Consider the following 21,465-nt stretch of genomic DNA (forward strand, 5'->3'; position numbering starts at 1 on the left):
GACATTGGTGGCTCATGCCTGTAATCCTAACCACTTAGGAGGTGGAGCTGAGGATTGCAGTTTGAAACCAGCCAGGCAGGAAAGCCCTGGAGACTCATATGTCCAATTAACCACCAAAAGTCTGAAAGTAGAACTGTGATTCAAGTGGTAGAAGGCTAGCCTTGAGCAAAAAAGCTCAAGGACAGTGCCCAGACCCTTAGTTCAAGCCCCAGGACTGGCACACATGCACAAAAATCAACTAAAAAAAAGGGTACTGATTGTATTAAAGATAATGTCTGCATCTGATTTGCCACTCTTCTCTCCCTCTCTAACCCACAATATTGGCTATGCTTTTAGGGATAGGAATTTTCTCTTAGGGGTTAGGATTTTCTTAGCATTTTCTGTGTCCCAGAGTTCAATACAAAGCATAGGACAAGGCTACACCCCCTAGAATAAGTACTGGAATGATTAAGTACTCTTAATTGAACAACATGGTTTGACATCTTGAAGTCTCTCTAAAAAGGGAGTTAAGTGTTATTATCTCCATGTTATAGAAGAAAAGAAGAGGCTTGAGAGAAGTTTAGAAACTTGTCCGAAGTTAGTATTGGGTTGTCACAGGAATCTCAAGAATGAACTCAACAGGATGCAAAATGATTAAAATTCCTTTCCATCTATGCTTGAAATGTTCATTTAGCCAAGCCTTTTCTTCCAGAGACCTCTGACTCCTTACCTACTTCAGGGTTGTTAGTGATGCCACACTCCCCCCGTCCCCCCCCCCCCCATGTTGGCAATGGACTCCTACAAAGCAACCTGCTGTTAAACTTTCTCAAGTCTCACTCCTTCCGGGGTAGAATCCGCGCAGGGGCACCCGGGGAACACAGGAGGTCCAGCAGAAAGGATGGGCATTCGAAATGGAATCCGGGAATGGCGAGTTTTCCTCCGGGTACCAAACAAAGAAGAATTTCCCCGGAGGAGGACGAGCCTTGTGTTCTCAGGTCTTCAGACTTGGGGAGTTTGTTGCCCACTCACAGGGTGCCTGTGGGGTGACAGCGATGCCCACACCCACAATGGCGGCTAATGACCATCTCCTTTGACCGAGTCTGCGGTCTTTACTTACCAGAACTATCAGTGAGAACTACAGGGGACAAAATCGAGCAAAAACTGGTGCCTCCTGACTACACAGATGAAGTAGGAACTCAACGCTGTTCGTTCGTGAAATCTTCAACCACTCAACTTCTCCCTTGCCCTTAACCAAAATGGTCGTCAAGGTTGTCCCGACCTTTGAAGCCTCTAGCCCTGAACAAAGATGGCGCCCCAGAGGTTCGTTAAAAAGTACTTTGCCCTCTTTCCTGCCCTTATCAAACATGGCTTCCCTGGCGTCGCTCACATGTCATCCCCCGACTACGGTACGGGAGAGGGGGTAGGAGGGCCCTTGAAAAGGGTGCGCGTTCCCGTGGCGGTGCACCGGGTAGGTTTCAGTCAGAGTCACTATGGCGGCCGGCGCTGGCAAGGTAAGCCGAGGCGGTGGCAGCGGCGGAGGAGGCAGGACGCGTCCGAGCGTCCTGGCTCCGCATCCCCGCAGCCCGCTCGCAGAGAGGTCGGCTGAGGTCGTGGGCAGCGACGGGGGCTGGCGGGAGGCTGGCGGAGCCGGGGCCGGGGCTGAGGCGGGCGGGCACCGGCTGCTGACGGCCGTTTGTTTTGGTGTTTTCCCCACCAGGTCGGAAAGTTTCCTGCCTCGCCGGGCACAGCCTGAGCTCGCCGCGCTGGCCGCGAGTGGCGGAGGCTGCGGCGAACCCAACCCGGGGCCTCCAGGCCTCTCCCTCGCCCTCCGGGCCGGCTCCTCCCCCACCGCCCCGTCCTCCGGGAGCCGCGGCTCGTCGTCCCTGAGATGCGACCCTCCCGGGGCCGGCGCTGAGGGGAGGCGGCCCGCGTGCTGAGCCGCGGAGCCCCGGCGTCCGGGAGCCAACTTCCCGCCGGTCGGGCTGCAGCCGCGCCTCGCTCCGTCCGCACCGGCTCGACGAGCAGGGTCCCCACCCTGGTCGCGGGGACACCCACCAGGTGCCCGGGAGTCGCCGCCCGCCCGCCCGCCCGCCCCGCTGCCGACCCCCACGCCCTCGTGCCCGGCCGGGGATCCGCGGTCCGCTCCGGGACGGCCTCCGCACAGCGGGGCCATGCAGACTGCCCCGCGGGCCCCGTAGGTCCCCCTACGGCCTGTCGCCTCTCCACCTCCCACCTCCGGGGACCCTCAAGGATCGGCGGTGGCGGCCCGGGGGCGCGCGGTGACCCCTTGCTCGGGCTCCGAAGGACCCTGCTGGCCGCACCGAGCCGACGACCCTCTTCATGCTGCAGTACTGCGACGTTTCCGCCACCCAGGAGGAGAAGCGGCCTCGAGCGCCTGCAAAACCCAAGAATCGGGGTGTGACTCATCTGCTCGGATCCCTCCAGTCCCCAAACTGTCTTCCAGGAGTTTTGGTGGCCGAGGCCGCCCCATGTGTGAGCCTTTTCTTCCCAGGGAAGATGGACTGAACGCCGACAGCTGGGGACTTTTGGGGGCCAGGGCGCTGCTGCTGCTGCTGCTGTGTTTGAGAGGAGGGGATGGGGCTTGCGCTGGCTTGTCTTCCCATCTAAGCGAAGAGTTGTTGATGCTCACTGGTTATGCGTAGACAATGTACAGTTTGTTTTAGTTTCAAATTCTGGGGGGGGATAGGGGTCTAGGCTTGGGAAGAGCAATCCGAACCTGGAGGAACTCTTCATTGTTCCTGGTAGGAGAGACACCCCCAGTCTGTCCTCGATGCCGTCAGCCTTGGCCATCTTCACTTGCCGCCCGAACTCGCACCCGTTTCAGGAGCGCCATGTCTACCTGGACGAGCCCATCAAAATTGGTCGCTCGGTGGCACGTTGTCGACCAGCGCAGAATAATGCCACCTTTGATTGCAAAGTGCTGTCAAGGAACCATGCTCTCGTCTGGTTTGATCACAAGACGAACAAGGTAATGTCACCACGTTGGCTAACAGTCTCACCACCTTGTCTAACACTCCTCACTGTTTGTTTTCCCTTGCCCTTTCCGAGAGATCCCAGGCTTTGCACTCAGAGGACACTTCTCAGCAAGGCCATGGAATCAAAAATTTGGGTGCCTGGTTCTAGTGGAAATTTAATTGAAGTGCTTCAATGGAAAACAGAGAAGGTATTGTAATTAAATGCCTCCGGAGGGCGATGGCATCTTGATAACTTGGTCATTCCCAGTGAAATCCCAAACCCGAATTCGTTTTCAGAAAACTAGATAGTGAAACTTGGCATCTTGCTTTCTGTCTTTTTAGAAAGGCGAATCTACAGTTCAGTGTTGGATTCAGCAAGCAGCAGTTCCCAGAGCAATGCTGGGAATCTGTGACCAGTATTATTAGGCTCTGGCTCAAGTGTCCCAGTGGTGAAGTTTAAAGTGTAGTTAACATGAGCTTTTAGTTGAGTTCAGTGCAGGGCCTTTTCTAATAAGGCTAATTGCAGTGTACACCTGTTTTTGAAAGGTTAAGGACAGATTTGCCCTTGAGGGAGTAATCAAAGGCAATTTGATTGAATAACAAGTAACTTTACATTTTCAGAATTTTTCAAAGTTGGATGAACATTTCTGAAAGCCACTTTAGTATTTTCTACAGCAGTTATAAAATACATAATGTGTACATATGGACTAAGACTCAAATATTGATGTTAGGAAATTAGCTTAGTTTTGGAAATTATATCCAGTGCTATTAGTTATGGCATTGCTCGACTATATGAATGAATTCAATGCTTTCATTTAAGTGTAGCTATTTTAGCAGTTTTAAAATGCTGGTGCTGTAATTTACTTGTATACGTATATTTTATTAAAAAAAAAAGAAAAGGAAGACCTTTCAGTTTTTGAAATCTCTATGCTATGGAAGTACATTGAAGAGATCATCTTTGTCCCTAAACTGAAGGTTTTAGTTGAAATTCTGAATCACTTCCAACTGAAAGTAAGTTATGTAATACAAATGGGAAGAAGGTTCAACTCATGACTTTTTGCCCCTGTGAGTTAAATGATGAAGTCTGTCATAAAAGAATTGAAGTCTTCAAAAATAATGTTTGGAAATGGAAGAAAGAGCAAAAAAGTACTTACACAGTACTGAATTAAGGAATTATTATATAAATTATCTTTCAAAGAAAGGAGGAAAAAGATTGCCCAAGTGCTGTGTGCTTGCATAATACCTTTAACCTACTCTGTGTAGGATGAGAACTGAAAAGTATGTTAATTTGTTCTAACACCAGATGCTCTTTTACCTGTGGAACAGCTTCCCTTTTCTTCCTGCAAGCTAAAGTTTGGGTGTCTCAAATTCTTTGTGGATTACCTGTTATCATTCAAAAGGAGTATGCCTAGTCCGTTTTTCCACCTACTGAATTTAAATATCTGAGCCTTAACTCATCCAACTTTTACATTTTTGCCTTTTTATGCCTCAGGACAGCAGTTAGGTCTTGCCTAATCAGGACTGTTCACTGTACGTATTTTGCAAATATACTTTCTTTGATTCAAAACTCAAAGGAGATTAAAATTTTTTTCTTTTATGAAAAATAGTGATTATATGGACAGTGCTTTCCATGGCTGTGCTAAACCCTTCACAGTAGGTTATTTTGAAGTAACTAAAAATGGGTCCTTACTGAGTGTTTAGCTATGAATTCAGATAACATGTTAAACATTTGGATAGAATTTCTTATTTAGAAAAACTTCTCTTTGTGCTAGGTGTGTAGCTAAATGCTAGTGTTTGCCTAGTCTGTGCAAGCCCTGGGTTAGATTCCCTGAGACTGTGATTGAATTGAAATGGGAAGACTTGTCTTTGAAAGGTAGACTTTATTTATTTCTACCAGTTTTGATTGTTTTTCCTCCTGCTTTATTAGCTTAAATAACATGATATGACAACATTATTTTATGTGTAAATAATTTTTGGTTATTGAGTCACTTAATTAGTTAAAACAAATACATGTAATCAGATTGTTTTGGGAATTAGTTCCTTAAAGTTTTGGTGTGACCAGACAGGCTTTTATTGATCATCTGTCCTATGCTAGTCAGGGGAAGTACCAAATCAGTTGACAGAATATCACTTACTGATTTGTATATAAAATTCGTATTTTGGAGATTTTTGCTATAATTGGCTGATAACAAAACCCCTGGCATAATATGTATTTACAACATATTTCTTTTTTTGTTTGTTTGTTTGTTTTTGGGTCCGGTCGTGGGGCCTGAACTCTGGGTCTGGGCGCTGTCCCTCAGCTCTTCAGCTCAAGGCTAGCGCTCTACCACTTGAGCCACAGCGACACTTCCGGCTTTTTTCTTTTTGCTTATGTGGTGCTGAGGAATCGAACCCAGGGCCTCGAGCATGCAAGGCAAGCGCTCTACCACTGAGCCACCTTCCCAGCCCTACAACATATTTCTAAAACCTCATGTGGCATAATAATGGCACTTTCTTTTTTGTGGGGAAGGGGTTTCAGCTAGGACTGACTTAATATATAAGTACCAATTCTATCATTGAGTTGTACCTTCAACTCCCTCCTATGGTTTTAAGAATTGTGATAATTAGGTAAATCACTTAGCACCTTGTACCTAGCTCTTAAAGGGAAGGTGATGGTAGGGAAGGAGTGAACTTTAGTCACTTACTGTTGTGCTGTGGAGTCAGGAAAGTAATGAGAAATTATCTTCTTTATTATGATGATACATGTGGAACTTATTTTCAAAATAGAAACCAGTGGAGTTGATAACTTTGTCCTAATAGGCATTTTGCCTGGGAGGTGGAAAGTTGGAATAATATGCCCTTTGGTTGACTTTGAGTTTGTGGGTGACTTGTATTCTGCATTAGCCATTATGGGAAGCCAAGGACTGGAAGAAATAATAAATGCTTAAAACTTTTTGATTATGCAAGTAATACATGGTCATTATGGAAAATTAGCAAAATGTAGGCAGATGGAAATCTAGGTGATACGTTTTAATGATAACTTAATAGAATGTCTTTGTTGTTGGTGGAGATGGTTGTAGAGCTTGAACTCTGGGTCTGGGTGCTGTCCCTCAGCTCTTCAGCCTCAAGGCTAGCACTTCACCACTTGAGCCAACAGTTCCACGTCCAGCTTTTTCTGTTTATATGGTGCTGAGGAATCGAACCCAGGGCCTCATGCATGTGAGGCAAGCACTCTACTACTAAGCCACCTTCCCAGCCCCTGGAATGTCTTACTGTACATAAACTTGCATGTTGGAGGATAGGTGACAGATTTGCTGCAAAGTGGAATTTAATAAAATCTTTGCAGGGATATAATAGTTGCCCTAATTGGATCCTAGCTTTATGAATCATCTTTCTGTGAATCACCCCTTTGTGGAGTCCAAATTCTTCAAATTTGGTAGCAGATAATAGAATGGTTATTAATCCTTCAGGTGCCTCAAAAGTGCCACTAAGCAAGCAGGTCTGATCATATGGCGATTACACAGAAGGGATCATCAGTGAACGTTTGTTGGCCTATTTGATTTGATGCTATGGGGACTGGTGACTGGCTAGTGGTTGGCAATTAAGTAGTCTACCATAGTGGTCTCCCATTCTTACTTAGTATTGGTTGTCTAGGGCCAGTCTTTTTGCTTAAACTGAAGACATATAATTTGAGCACTGGTTCTAGCATGACCTATTTTGTGAAGGTTATGGTAATGAGGGAGGGAAGAAATGGTAAGAACTGATAGGAAGTGACTATTTCTTATTTCTGTGAGCTTATACCCTTGAATGGAGTTGAGATAAGTTCAAATGGAAAGAGAATGAGATGCCATCTTGACCAGTGGTTGGATGTGGTGGCACATGTCTGTCAGCCCAGTGATTTGGGAAGCACAGATACGGCTAGACAGCATAAAGTGGGACCCCCATCTTGAAAATAAACCATGTAAAAATGGTTAAATGCCTCAAATGGTAGGAAACCTGTCTAGCGAGTGTGAGGCCCTGAGTTCAAACCCAAGTACTGTCACATACCCCCCAAAAAGATAAGAGAAGATACTTCTGTTTTTGTGCCAGTACTAGGGCTTGAACTCAGCCTCCTGGTCTCATTCAGCAATTTTGCTTCACACTTCTGGCTTTTTGCTGATTGGTTGAAGATAAGAGTCTCAAAGATTGGTCTGCCCAGGCTGACTTGGAACCAAGAGCCTTAGAACTTAGCTTCCAAGTTAGCTAGAATTACAGGTACAACCTAGTGGCAAAGAGCATTGGGGGGTGGAAGTTGTGGTGGTGAGTGTGGGTGGAGTAAAGCAAATAAAAGCAGAAACTGAATGAACTTGGCATTTTCCTAAAGCTGTAGAAACTGATTTTGTTGGATTGGAGAGTTTTTCTATAGGTGAAATCATTCTTTTTCTTTTCTTTTTTTCTTTTTTCTTTTTTTTTTTGTCGGTCGTGGGGCCTGAACTCTGGGTCTGGGTGCTGTCCCTCAGCTCTTCAGCTCAAGGCTAATGCTCTACCATTTGAGCCACAATATACCACTTCCGGCTTTTTCTGCTTATGTGGTGCTGAGGAATTGAACCCAGGGCCTCATGCATTGGAGGCAAGCACTCTACCACTGAGCGACCTTCCCGGCCCCCAACTCATTCTATGTGCAGTTAATCCTTAGACCCTGGGGGAGAAGGACTCCTACTATTTTGTATAAAGTCAATGTTGAGAAAATAAAGTTGACTAGATTTTGTGGTGTCAGGTTGTGGAGTACTGTGATTATGTAGCTGAGGACATGGACCCTTGGGTTATTAAAGACAAGCTGGGTTGAGCTGAGCACTGAAATACCAAAGGCATCATTTAAGATAGAGTGATGCTACATCGGGGTGTAGAATGCCCTGGAGCAAGGGAAACTGGGTAACTGCTTAACTAGTACTTGTGCCTAACTATATACATCATGTCCTGTTCTAAATGCTTTACATGTTAATTTATTTACTCCTTAACTCTTTGAGGAAGGTGCTTTTTTTTCCCCCACATGAATATGAGGAAATTGAGGCACAGAAAGATTAAGTTTACTTGTCCAAATTCCCAGTTCACATGGCTAATAAATGATAGAGCAGAGGTTAGTGTCCAAGTATTTTGACTCTTGTCTTTAGAGTCTTGAGGCCAGGCCTAAAAGCAGTATTACCATTCCAAAGCTTTGTGGTTTGTTTATACAAGCTCTAATTTTATAAATGTTAGAGAACAATTTGACAGTATAAGTGAAAATAATTAAATGCTAGAAAGTCAAAGAAGATAGAAGGTTAAAAGTAACTTGTTTACTAGGACTTCAGCAAAGAGAGAATTCTATAAGAACTGAAGGTTTTAGGGAAGGTTTCATAGATGAGATAGTTACAGGGATGAAATGCCTTTTGAGCTAGACTTTCAGGCTTTGGTCAAAGGGCAGGGTGCCTAATGTGGATGGAGTCAGTCCAGGTAAGGAGCTTTGGGTGGGAGGAATTAAGGGATAGAAAATGGAATATTGTGTGTGAAGTTCTAGCAACATTACAAGGAAGTCATTGCAAAGAAGAAACCGGGATTGTTTCTTTCCTTTTCCTTTAGGCATCTAAACATGGCTTCAGGGGGCACGGCCTCAGCTTTTGAGAGACTAGCCGTGAAACACTCATCGATTTTATTTATTTGTGTGTTTTAGGACAATCTTAAGGTTTTTTTTTTTGTTGTTGTTGTTGACTAAAGTAAAATTAAGAGGTCCTAGTTTTTTTTGTTTGTTTGTTTAGGAGGTCCTAGTTTTTGTGAGAAAGTTAGATAATAGTGGAAATTGGAATCTTTTATTATTTCTTTTTTTTAAGAATATTTTTTTTTTATTGTCAAGGTGTGATGTACAGAGGGGTTACAGTTACATAAATAAGGTAATAAGTCTGTTTCTTGTCAAACCTGTTAACCCTTCCCTCTATTTTCTTCTACTTTCCCTTCCCCCATTTTATTATTTCAGTTTATTAAAACTATGGATAGTAGCCAGGCACTGGTGGCTTATGCCTGTAATTCTAGCTTTTCAGGAGGATGAGATCTGAGAATCGAGGCTTCTGCCAGCAAAGGCAGGAAAAGTCCAGGAAATTCTTATCTCTGTTTAGCCACTGAAAAGCTGAAGTGGTGCTGTGGACAGTGCCGAGGTGTGTGTGTGTGTGTGCCCTCAATTATTTGACTTTACTTCTTAGATTAAATTCACTCTTTACCTTCTCAGACTCCTATTTGGTTTTCTTAAGTGTTATTTATTTTAGAGCTTACTCTCTATTCTCTTTGATAAATAGGAAGGAGAGTGTCTGTCATTTAGGGTTTAAGTGAAAAGATTGTGAGATTGGTTTTTAAAGTTCTTGGAATGCAGAAAGGCTGGTTGATCATATAGCTCAGTGGTAGAGAGCTTACTTAGCATACTTGAGGTCATGGGTTCCATCCCTAGCAGTGGAAAAAAAAAAAGTGGTGGAGTGGGTAGGGTTGAGTTGGGAAGAACAAGGGTGACATTTAATAGCTGCTGAAATGTTCTGAAGACTTTTTCTCTCCTTCAGTATGTACTTTTCTTACTAGTACTATAGATAATTTATGCCCCTGCTCAAAAAAAATCTTGATTTTTTTTGTCCAATTAATTTTTTTTTTTTTTTTTTTTTTTGAGCCCAGGGGAACCCAAGTAATCTCAGGTATGTTTTTATTTTTTATTTTTTTTTTTTTTATTTTTTTTAATTTTTTTTATTGTAGAGATACTATACAGAGGGTTACAGTTACATGAGTGAGGTAATGAGTACACTTCCACTTCCTCTTGAACATTGTTACCCCCTCCATTGTTTTCCCCCTACCATCCCCTCCCTCCCTCCCTTCCCCAAGGTTCTTTTTTTTTTTTTTTTGATCGTGATTAAGTGATTACTTAATTTCCGGAAATTCACAGTATTGTGGAATAATGATGCTCATTTAAAGTCACAAGTTCATTCTAACTTTCCTGGAGCAAATTGTCTATCACAGTCTGTAATATATAACGGTGCTCATATGTTATATACCATATATGTGATCAGCAGCATGGGGATATTTAGTAGTGGTTCAACCAGATGAGTGGGAGTTCTTTGTTTCTTAAGTCCTGTTAGTTTTGTCATATCACCTAACATTTTGGATTCATCATCCACTTATCAGGGAGACCATGTACTGTTTGTCTCTTCGTTCTTGGCTTACCTCGCTCAACATGATTCCTTCTAGCTCCATCCATTTCCCTGCAAATGCCATTATTTTGTCATTTCTAATGGCTGCATAATATTCCATTGTGTATAGATACCACAATTTTTGTCCAATTAATTTTTAAAATTAAAATATGCATCTCATTTCCTTCTTTCCAGCTTTGTTTTCTTTTTTTTTTTTCCACATTCATCTTCAGTTACTCTTTTCCCTTCATCTCAAACTAGCTGTAGAAAGTGCTTACTGTTCCTAGAACAAGGCCTTTTTCGATGTTTACTCTTCCAGAATGACCTCTTCCCTATCCCTCAAGGCTTAGTTCTTGTGTGAAACTTGCTCTGACTCTCAGTCTATGATGAAATAATTGCTTCTCTCTATATACGCACATAGAGCTTTGCAAATGATTTCTTTTTAGGGTTGTAGGCAACAAAATAAGTATAATGCAAATGTACTATTGTCCTGCCAGATGTGTGCTCTTGAGAATAAAGAATAGGCACTATGTAAATGTTGGAATGAGTAAATTGCTGACAGTGCAGTCTGAATTTCTGCAAACCCCTGGAGGGTTAGGGCAGAGGTCATTCAAGTTCTTAATTTGAGATCATGGACTCAGTTACTAATATGTAGTTTTTGTACAATTTTTACTTTTTGAGAATTGCAGCTGGGCATGGTAGTACATGCCAGTAATCCCAAGGAGTGAAGGATCAGGAGTTGCAGGCCAGCCAAGACAAAGGTTGTGAGAGCCTGTATCAAAAATAAAATTATTACAGAAAAGGACTAGGGATGTGACTTAAGTGGTAGGTAGGACACTTGCTTGTCATAAACTCCTCTGGGTTCATTCTCAGAGGAATGTGCAAAACACTTGCACACTATGCAAGACACTTCTCCAGGTGTTTTGGGATTGCATTTTGTGGTTGATGATACTAGTTTTGAGCTATTACATATATATCCATTATTAGGTAAAACTACTTTCTTGGTAGATATAATTACTTCATGTGATCTGTATAACACTTGTAGAAGGGATGCTTAGGAGAGGTGTAGAGCAGCAACAGCCTGGCTCCCATTTGTTCAATACAGTCCGGTATTTAGAGGTTATTTATACAAGGCTACCATGTAGTAGTAACTAAGGTAGTTAGAACTAGAATATAGACTTTGTTTCCCCTTAATAAAGTTAAGTGCTAGACATTTATTCGAACTATCTTCTTAAAAAATAACAATTTTAGCTGGGTGCCGGTGGCTCATGCCTGTAATTCTAGCTACTCAGGAGGCTGAGATCTGAGGATCGCAGTTCAAAGCCAGCCTGGGCAGGAAAGTCCATGAGACTCTTTTTTTTTTTTGGTCGGTCGTGGGGCTTGAACTCTGGGCCTGGGCGCTGTCCCTCAGCTCTTCAGCTTAAGGCGAGCGCTCTACCACTTGAGCTACAGTGCCACTTCCAGTTTTCTGGTGGTTTATTGGAGATAGGAGTCTCATGGTCTCTCCTGCCTGGGCTGGCTTTGAACCACGATCCTCAGATCTCAGCCTCCTAAGTAGCTAGGATTACAGGTGTGAGCCACCAGCGCCCGGCTCCATGAGACTCTTATCTCCAGTGAACCACTAGAAAATGGGAAGTGGCGCTGTGGCTCAAGCGGTAGAGTGCTCGCCTTGAGTTGAAGAGCACAGGGACAGCACCCAAGCCCAGAGTCCGAGCCCCACGATTGCCAAAAATAAAAAAAAGAAAAAATTTTAGGGCTGGGAAGGTAGCCCAGTGGTAGAGTGTTTGCCTTTCATGTATGAGGCCCTGGGTTCGATTCCTCATCACCACATAAGCAAAAAAAGCTGGAAGTGGTGCTGTGGCTCAAGAGGTAGAGTGCTAGCCTTGAGCTGAAGAGCAGAGGGACAGCACCCCGGCCTAGAGTTCAGACCCCATAACCAAAACATAAATAAATAAATAAATAAATAAAATAATTTTAATAAAGTATGTCTTTTGGTTATCTTCAAAGGTGACTTAGCTTTTGTCTTGTGATGCAAACCCAAATGTTTGTCATGTTTTAGAGCTTCAAAGACTGAAAAACCTCAAGGTAATTATTTCTGAGTCAGCTAACATTTTTCTAAATGTGCCTCCTAACAATACATTTTGTTTTTGGCATGCACTTAAGCATCAGATTTGGGTTTTAGAATATATACAAATGAATGAAGCAATCTTGGAAAAAATTATTTGACCATGTAAAATTTAAAATTTTATTTATTTGGGGCTGGGAAGGTCGCTCAGTGGTAGAGCGCTTGCCTTGCATGCATGAGGCCCTGGGTTCGATTCTCAGCACCACATAAGCAGAAAAAGCTGGAAGTGGTGCTTTGGCTCAAGTGATAGAGCACTAGCCTTGAGCTGAAGAGCTGAGGGACAGTGCCCAGGCCCAGACTTCAGGCCCCATGACTGGCAAAAAAACAACAACTTTATTTATTTATTTATTTTTTGGTAGTACTAGTGCTTGAACTCAAGGCCTTGTGCTTGTGTAGTACCATTTAAGCTGTAACTCCAATCTTTCTCCTTTTGCCTTTGAACATGTTAGGCAAGAGTTCTCCTTAGCAATGTCCTCAGCATTTTCTTTTTCATTACATAGCCTAGTGATTCTTCTGCCTCTACCTTCTGAGCAGCTGAGATTACAGGCATGCATCACTGTGCCTAGCTTCAGGTAGGGTTTCACTAATTTGAATTAAGGGCCTTGAGTTATTGCTCAGGCTTTTTGCTCACTGCTAGTGCTTTACCACTTGAGCCACACCTTCATTCTAGCTTTTTCTTCTCTTTTTTTATTTGCCAGTCCTGGGCCTTGAACTCTGGGCCTGAATGCTGTCCCCAAGCTCCTTTTGCTTAAGCCTAGCACTCTACTACTTGAGCCATAGCACCACTTCTGGTTTTTTCTGTGATTAATTGGAGATGAGGCTCATGGACTTTCTTGTGGGGGCTGGATTTGAACTTTGATATTCACATCTCAGCCTCCTCAGTAACTACCAGCACCTGGCTTCTTTTTTATGTTGTTATTGTTGTTTTGGGGGATTGCTTTGCTGGTTAACTGGAGATACTGAAGAGGAATATTATACAATTATTGTACCCGGGTTGGTAATGTGGCTTAGTGGTAGAGTGCTTGCCTAGCATGCATGAAGCCCTGGGTTTGATTCCTCAGTACCACATAAACAGAAAAAGGCAGAAGTGGCACTGTAGCTCAAGTGGTAGAGCACTAGCCTTGAACACAGAGAAGCTTAAGGACAGTGCCCAGGCCCTAAGTTCAAGCCCCAGGAGTGGTAAAAACAACAATAACAACAACAAAAACCCAAACCCCCAATTATTATATGACCAAACAGTTTTTCTCCAAGGTATATACTAAACAGAAATGAAAATATTTCACAAATATGCAAATGTTTATATACTAAAATGTTTAGTATATACCTGGAACTTGAATGTTTGACCATTAATATTTATGCCTACATTGTTAATAATAGCCAAAAGATAGGAACAATCCAAATGTCTATCAGCTGATGAATGAGAACACAGTGTATTATATAATGGAATATTACTTGTGAGGAAAATAAATGAATGATGATCCTTGCAAACCTCTCCAAAGGGAACAGGATCCAGATACAAAAGATCACATGTTCTATGATTTTGTTCATATGAAATGTATAATATGCAAATCCATAGAGAGGAAGTAGATTAGTAGTTGCTAGGTGGTAGGAGTAAGAAGGAGTGTGACAGTTACTTTTATGCATCAACTTGGCTAGGCTGGGTATGCTGGTTTTGTTCTAATACCAATCTAATTTTTTTTTGCTATGAAGATATTTCTTAGATGTGATTAACATTGGTACCAGTAGACTGAGTAGACCAGTTGCCCCCTGTAATGTAACATGCCTTAGGAGAAAAGACTAAGGAATTCTGTCCTCAGAGAGCCACTGGACTCAAGAACACAACAGCAACTCAAGACTCCTGGGTCTTTAGCTTGATGATGCAAATTTTGAACTTCATGTAGCATCATGTAATCTACTTTGTGTGTGTGTGGAGGGATGTGCACGTGCTTGCTTATGCATGTGCATGTCCATCTGCACTACTCCTGGGGCTTGAACTCATGGCCTGAGTGATGTCCTTGAACTTTTTTTGTTCAAGATTCACACTCTACCACTTGAGCCACAGCTCTACATTCAGCTTTTTTGGAGATAAGAGTTTTGTGGACTTTCCTGCTGGCTTTGAACTTGATCCTCAGATCTCAGCCTCCTGAGTAGCTAGGATTATAGGTGCGGCCACTATGCCTGTGCTATTGGTCTTGCTTCAGATGTCACACAAATAGAGTGGCTGCAAAATAGTGATAGGTTTGTTTTGGGAATAGTGAAAATGAAGAGTTGGCTATGGTGATGGTTGTACAACTCTGAATCATGTACTTTAAGTAGGCAGTTGTATGGCATGTATAATTATATCTCAAGCTCATAAAAATGGAATGTTAGGTAGAGTAGTAGTTCCTGAAAACAGATTGGGGTAAAGAGAGGAAGAGAATGAGTATTCAGATGTGGGTAGTATTAGCACAGAAGATTTTGAAGTGCAGTATAGTTTATTTTTGTTTCTGTTTCTTATATGTGACTGTCTTACTCTAGAGTGGACCTGTTTTTTGAATTAAGTTTAGTGTTTTTAATTCTAAAATGTTTATTACTAGGTACAATTTTGAAGTTGCTAGAGTCCTAATGTAAGGATCAAGAAATGGTTGAGGGTCTGGGAAGGTGGCTTAGTGGTAGAGCGCTTACCTTGCATGCATGAGGTCCTGGGTTCAATTCCTCAGCACCACATAAGCAAAAAGAAAAAAGCCAGAAGTGGCGCTGTGGCTCAAGTTGTAGAGTGTTAGCCTTGAGCTAAAGAGCTGAGGGACAGCGCCCAAGCCCAGAGTTCTGGCGACCAGACTCAAAAAAAAAGAAAAAGAAAAAGAAATGGTTGATAAAGTACACTTTAACAGTCTCAATCTGTAGCTAGGTGCTTGTGATCCTAGCTACTCAAGAGGCTGAAATCAGGATTGTGATTTGAAGTCAGCCTGGGCAGGTAAGTCCGAAACACTAGTTCCAACCAGCAAAAAGTTGCAAGTGGAGCTGTGGCTTAAGTAATACAGCAATAGTCCCAATCTGGACCTGGGAAGTACAAGATAAAGATTTTACTTTTAGTGAATTTTTGATGAATACACACACATAAAGGCTAATAAAATATTCTTAGAATGAGTGATATTTAAATTGTAGTTGAACTTAACATGAGTCTATTATGCATTCTAATCTTTACCTAGTATCTCTCTGTGTCTAATGCCCAGGAAGTTGTCCTGTAAATGAATTACAGTACAAATCAGTTCAACAATAGAACTATCTGTGAATCATTGTTTGCAGGAAACTAAAAGAGTGATGTGTGATGTGTTCCTTATCCAGGAAATGGGGGCAGAAAATGTGGGAGGAATGAAGAGGGCTTCACAAAAGTTGTTTTTAAGACACTGAAAAATGAATAGAGTTTTGCAGGCTGGATAAAATAGAGCATGCATTCTAACCTGAGGGAACTGTGTGGTTAAGGCAGAAAGGGCTGGAAGAGAATGATGTGTTATTCTGGGAAGTGCAAACCCGCAGGTTAGCAGACTCTACTCAGGTAGCCAAACTCCAAAAAATTTAAGTATTCTGCCTCCAATTGGGCTTCTGTTACCAGTGCTCAACTACTCAGAGATTTGAAAACCAGATCTACTTTCCTCCCCAGAGACTTTCAGATTTTCTTTACCCCCTCCCCCCTTTTTCCTCTAGATTTAGCTATATAGCTTAGTGGTAGAGCACTTGCCTCACAAGTGCAAGGCTCTGGATTCCACTCCCAGTATTGCTCCCCACCAAAGAAAAAGGAGTTGTGGGGGAAGGGAAAAGAAGGCTATGGAATTCACCTCATAGAACTGTAGTCAGGATTTTTTTTTCATTGGTCATGAGGCTTAAACTCAGGGCCTGGGCACTGTCTCTGAGCTCTTTTGCTCAAGGCTAGTGCACTGCCAGTTTAAGCCACAGCCCCACTTCTGGTTTTCTGGCAGTTAATTGGAGATTAGAGTCTCATGGACTTTCCTGCCTCTGCTGGCTTTGAACTGTGATACTCAGATCTCAGCCTTCTCAGTAACTAGGATTCAGGCGTGAGCATCAAGCACCTGGCTTGTTTTAATTAAATTTAGAGTTTATGTAAAACACTTAAATTTATATAAAGCACCTGACATGTACTTGTGGCTATTTTTTAATTCTTAGCTCAGTTGGTATGTTTGCACAATAATACCTGTATGCTAATTTTTCTAAGTGTGCCCCAATACTGGGGCTTGAACTCAGCTTGCTCCAGTCTGATGTTTTGCTGGTTAATTGGAAATAGAGGATAGAAGGTTTTTCTTCCTGATCTGCTTTGGACCCTCAATCCTTCTGAGTTGTTGGGGTTACAGGTATGAGCCCCCTGATGCCCAGCTTGAATATCTGTCTTTAGAGTTTTATAAGTAGGCAAATTCTTTTGAACACGTTAAAAATAGTTTTAATTGATATCTGTTATATAATACTATTAAGTTTGTGTAGTTTCCCTCTAAAAGCAAGAAAAATCAGAACATACTTGAAGGAAAGGAAATGAAAGGAGACAAGTTAAAAGGCAAGAATCTAGTCAACCAGGAAACATGTAAAAGCTTGTTATGCCATATCAGGCAACATGGCAAATAAGGTATTAAGATGTTACATCAGTCTTCAAAGAGCTTTTGGTTTATATGGGAAGCAAAAGCAAACAGCCATAAAGTATTAGGGAATAGGGCTGGGAACGATGCTTAGTGGTAGAGTGCTTGCCTAGCCTGCATGAAGCCTTGGGTTTGATTCCTCAGTACCATATATACAGAAAAGGCCAGAAGTACACTGTAGCTCAAGTGGTACAGTACTAGCCATGAGCAAAAGAAGCTCAGGGACAGTACCTAGGCCCTGAGTTCAAGCCCCAGGACTGGCCAAAAAAAAAAAAAAAAGAGGGAAGAATTAAGAGATATTAAGAATTAAGACTTAGCCGGGCGCTGGTGTCTCACGCCTGTAATCCTAGCTACTCAGGAGGCTGAGATCTGAGGATCGCGGTTCAAAGCCAGCCCGGGCAGGAGAGACCATGAGACTCCTATCTCCAATAAACCACCAGAAAACCAGAAGTGGCGCTGTAGCTCAAGTGGTAGAGCGCTCGCCTTGAGCTGAAGAGCTGAGGGACAGCGCCCAGGCCCAGAGTTCAAGCCCCACAACCGCCAAAAAAAAAAAAAAAAAAAAAAAAAGAATTAAGACTAAAGAGCACTATATCATAAAGATGGGACGGCTTGTTTGTCTAGAAAGGTAGATTTGAATTAGATCCTAGAGATTGAAAGTAGAGAATAACATATGTTTGTTTTGTTATGTGAAGATTTGCATTAAAAGACATAAAACCAGCTGGGCACTAGTTTTATGCCTGTAATCCTCACTACTCAGGAGGCCAAGATCTGAGGATCACAGTGAATAGCCAGCCTGGGCAGGAAAGTTCATGAGACTCTTACTCCAATTAATCACAGGAATACAGGACATGGTGCTGTGACTCAAAGTGGTAGAGCACTAGTCTTGAGCAAAAAGAGCTCAAGAACTGTGCCTAGGCCCTGCGTTCAAGCCCCACAACTGACAAGAAAAAGAAGACATAAAACCAGAGGGATGTTTTTAAGAGGCAGTTGAGTTTATAAGAGCAGTATTGGATATAGTTTCAGATATATTCCCCAGCACTGCCTATATTTGATTTAAGCAGAGCAAAAAAATATGTGCAAAGGGTTTAAAGAGGGATGGACATCCAGGTTACAAATTTGAATGTTAGATTCATAACCAAAATCATGCCACAGAAGTAGTCTGGTGCTGACACAGCTGTAGCATTCCTTGAGCACTAGATAACTCAGTGCTAACATTTGGTATGGGTTGATGTCTGTGGTACTATTGTCATTGCTGCATCTGGAAAGTAGATAACTTCTGGTCTGTCACCATAGGAATTGCCTACTATTGTGTTGTGCTTCTTCATCATATCTTCCATTATTCTTTCCTACCCTGTACCCCTTCTGTCCCCTCTGTTAGAACACTGACTCCTTTGGTAAAGTATGGGAGTGATATGTTTGTTTGGATGAACCTAGTTTACTCGCTCATGACTTAGCTTTGTTGCTGTAACAAATACCTGTCATAAATCAACTGATTAGGAGGAAAAGTTAATTTTGGCTCTCAATTTCAGAAGTGTCAGTCTGGTGTTGTTACTTTTGGGCCTGTGGTGAGGCTGCAGCACATCCTTAGGGAGAGTGTGTGGCAGAGGAAACCACTTACTTCATGGTGGCAGATGCAAACAAGGGGCTGGGCTCCCAGTATCTCTTCAAAGGACATTCTCCAACCATTTAGCTTCCCTATAGTAAGCCCTACTTCTTTTTTTTTTTTTGGGGGGGGGGTCTGATCGTGGGGCCTGAACTCTGGGCCTGGCGCTGTCCCTCAGCTCTTCAGCTCAAGGCTAGTGCTCTACCACTTGAGCCACAGCGCCACTTCCGGCTTTTTTCTTTTTTCTTATGTGGTGCTGAGGAATCGAACCCAGGGCCTCAGGCATGCAAGACAAGCGCTTTACCACTGAGCCACCTTCCCAGCCCAGCCCTACTTCTTAAAGGTTCCACTGAACAGTAGTGCCACAAGCTAGCAACCAAGCCTTAACATGCTGATCTTTAAGATTGTAAAGCACTTAACTACAGCACTTAGCTTCAAATAACGCTTGATTGTGTATATGTGTGTGAGTGTGTGTATGGGTGTGTCACATTTTCTTTACCTATTTGTCACCTAGGGTGATTCTGTATCTTTGCTGTTGTGAATAGTGCTGTCATAAATGAGTGTAGATTTCAGTTCATTTAAATATATACCCATTAGTGGAATAGCTGGATCCTTTGGTAGCTCAATTTTTACTTTTTGTTGTTGTTGTTGTTGTTGTTGGTGTGTGTGTGTGTGTGTGTGTGTGTGTGTGTGTGTGTGTGTGTGTGTGTGTGTGTGTGTGTGTGTGTGTGTGTGTGTGTGTGTGTGTGTGTGTGTGTGTGTGTGTGTGTGTGTGTGTGTGTGTGTGTGTGTGTGTGTGTGTGTGTGTGTGTGTGTGTGTGTGTGTCCTAGAGCTTGAACTCAGTGCCTGCATTCTGTCTCTGAGGTCTTTGACCCAAAGCTGACACTCTAGCATTTGAGCCACAGCTTTTCTTCTGGGTTTTTGGCAGTTTCTTGGAGATAAGAGTCTTATAGAGCCAGGCACTGTTGGCCCACACCTGTAATCCTAGCTACTCAGGAGCCAGCCTGGGCAGGACTCTTATCTCCAATAAACCACTCAGAAAACTGGAAGTGGCACTGTGGCTCAATTGGTAGAGTGCTACCTTTGAGTTGAAGAGCTGAGGGACAGGGCCCAGGCCCAGAGTTCAAGCACCACGACTGACCAAAAGAAAAAAAAAAAAAAGTCTTAATAGGCTTTCTTGTTGAGCCTGGCTTTGAACTCCAATCACTAGATCTCAGCCTCCTAAGTAGCTAGGACTGCTGGTGTGAGCCACCGGCATCTAGCTGCTGTTAATTTTGCACAAATGTTCTTTTTTTTTTTTATGCCTATGCTGGTCTAGACTGTGATCTCTTTATTAGTGCTTCCTTTTTGTACTGGGATGACAGGCAAATACTGTGCCTGCTATTGTGCTTTCTCTATGGCTCTGATATTGAACTTTTATGATATGAACTTTCATGCCCAGACTAGTCTTAAACTGCCATCTTCCAGTCTCTATCCCGCAAGGAGCTAGGATTATAAATTTGAGGAGCCATCACACCCAACTATGTATGGTTTTTAGGAGCCTTCATCCTGGTTTCCAAAACAGCTGTACTAATTTACATTCCTACCAACATTAGATGAAAGTTCTCTTTTATATTTTTGTCAGTATTTATTTTTTCCTTTTCATAATAGCTATTCTAGCTGAGGATGAAATCATATTGTAGGTTTGATTTGCATTTCCTTGATGATTAGTAACATTGGACCTATTTTTCATATTTTTGTTATTTGTCTTGAAAACTTTCTACTCAGATTATTTGCCCATTTAAAAAATCTAATTATTTGAGTTTTTTGTTTTGTTTTCTGTTGAACAATTGAGTTCCTTGTATATTCTAGAAATTAATTTCTTCTCAGAAGAATACTTTATAAATATGTTCTCTTATTCTGTAGGTTGTCTCTTCACTCATTTGTTGCCTGGTTGCACAGAATCTCCATAATCCCATTTGTTAGGTTTTTTTTTAATTGGCTTTTTTGGGTTCATCTTCGCTCATACTAAAGCATCTCCTTTATATTTTCTCCTAGTAGTTTCAAAGTTTCAGATCTTACACTTATGTCTTTGTTCCATTTTGAGTTGGTTATACTTGATTTTAGTAGTTCTTTTTTCCCCCTCTACTTTATCAGTAATCTGACTTGAGAACTGTATCAAACTTTTATCCTTTGTTTTAGCTGTATCTATCTTGAAAACTGATATAAAAATGCACAAACTAAATAGTATGTGAGAAAATGATTAAAAACACTCTCAGTGTGTCATGGTTTTATCATTAACATTAGTATTATATTTATTTAGGTACTGGAATTTGAACTCTGGGCTTTGCACTTACTGGGCAAATGCTCTACCATCTGAGCCATGTCTCTAGTCCTTTTTTACATTGTTTTTTGGATAAGGTCTAGCTATTGACTAGGCCCACCTGGACTTGAACCTCCTCCTATCTGTGAGCTCCCAAATAGCTGTGATAAAGATGTATACAACTACATAGCTTATTTTGTTGTACTGAGGGTCTAGCTAACTTTTTGCCTTGGCAAAGCCTGCAATATTCCTGTTCTCTGGCTCCCAAGTAGCTGGTATTACACAGGCATGAGAAACCACAGCTGGCCTTCCCTCTTTTACAAATATTTATTATTACTGTTTTGTCACTTAGCAGTATGAAAGCTTAGATGTGCTAAGAAAATTACAGAGTTTAATAGAAAATTGATTTTGGAATTTGTGTAGGCCTGCTGGTTAGCTAGCTGTTAGCCTCTGTGTTTCATGTACACACTCTTTCTCTAACAGACATCAAGTGTTTAACTTTGATATTTAAGTCCTGCTGTCAAAATATAATTCCTCAAACCAAATATTTGGAGTATTGGTATGTGTATGTTGGGACTGCAAAAGAAAACTTGGTATTGCAAGTTCAGCTACTTTAGCAAGACCTACTGCAGGTATTGCTCCAGTTTTGTGACTATACTGATCTTGCCAATTGTAGCAGTTAATGCTATGATTTAATTCATCTG

The 21,465-nt window shown here is 42.2% G+C and overlaps 1 protein-coding gene across 34 annotated transcripts in view; it reads left to right on the forward strand.

The window, feature by feature from the left end:
* Positions 1-1,413: 1,413 nt before the first annotated feature.
* The window catches only part of Slmap (sarcolemma associated protein), a 127,659-nt gene continuing 107,607 nt past the window's right edge, over positions 1,414-21,465 (forward strand). For all 34 annotated transcript variants that reach the window (XM_070018745.1, XM_070018763.1, XM_070018746.1 and 31 more), the window contains exons 1-2: positions 1,414-1,490; positions 1,697-2,968. In XM_070018745.1, the coding sequence (XP_069874846.1) occupies positions 2,771-2,968 (198 nt within the window). In that variant the 5' untranslated portion in view covers positions 1,414-1,490; positions 1,697-2,770. The remainder of the gene's footprint in view (positions 1,491-1,696; positions 2,969-21,465) is intronic.

The sequence above is a fragment of the Dipodomys merriami genome, unplaced genomic scaffold (assembly GCF_024711535.1).
Source record: "Dipodomys merriami isolate MVZ:Mamm:240054 unplaced genomic scaffold, mDipMer1.0.p SCAF_13, whole genome shotgun sequence".
NCBI lineage: Eukaryota > Metazoa > Chordata > Mammalia > Rodentia > Heteromyidae > Dipodomys > Dipodomys merriami.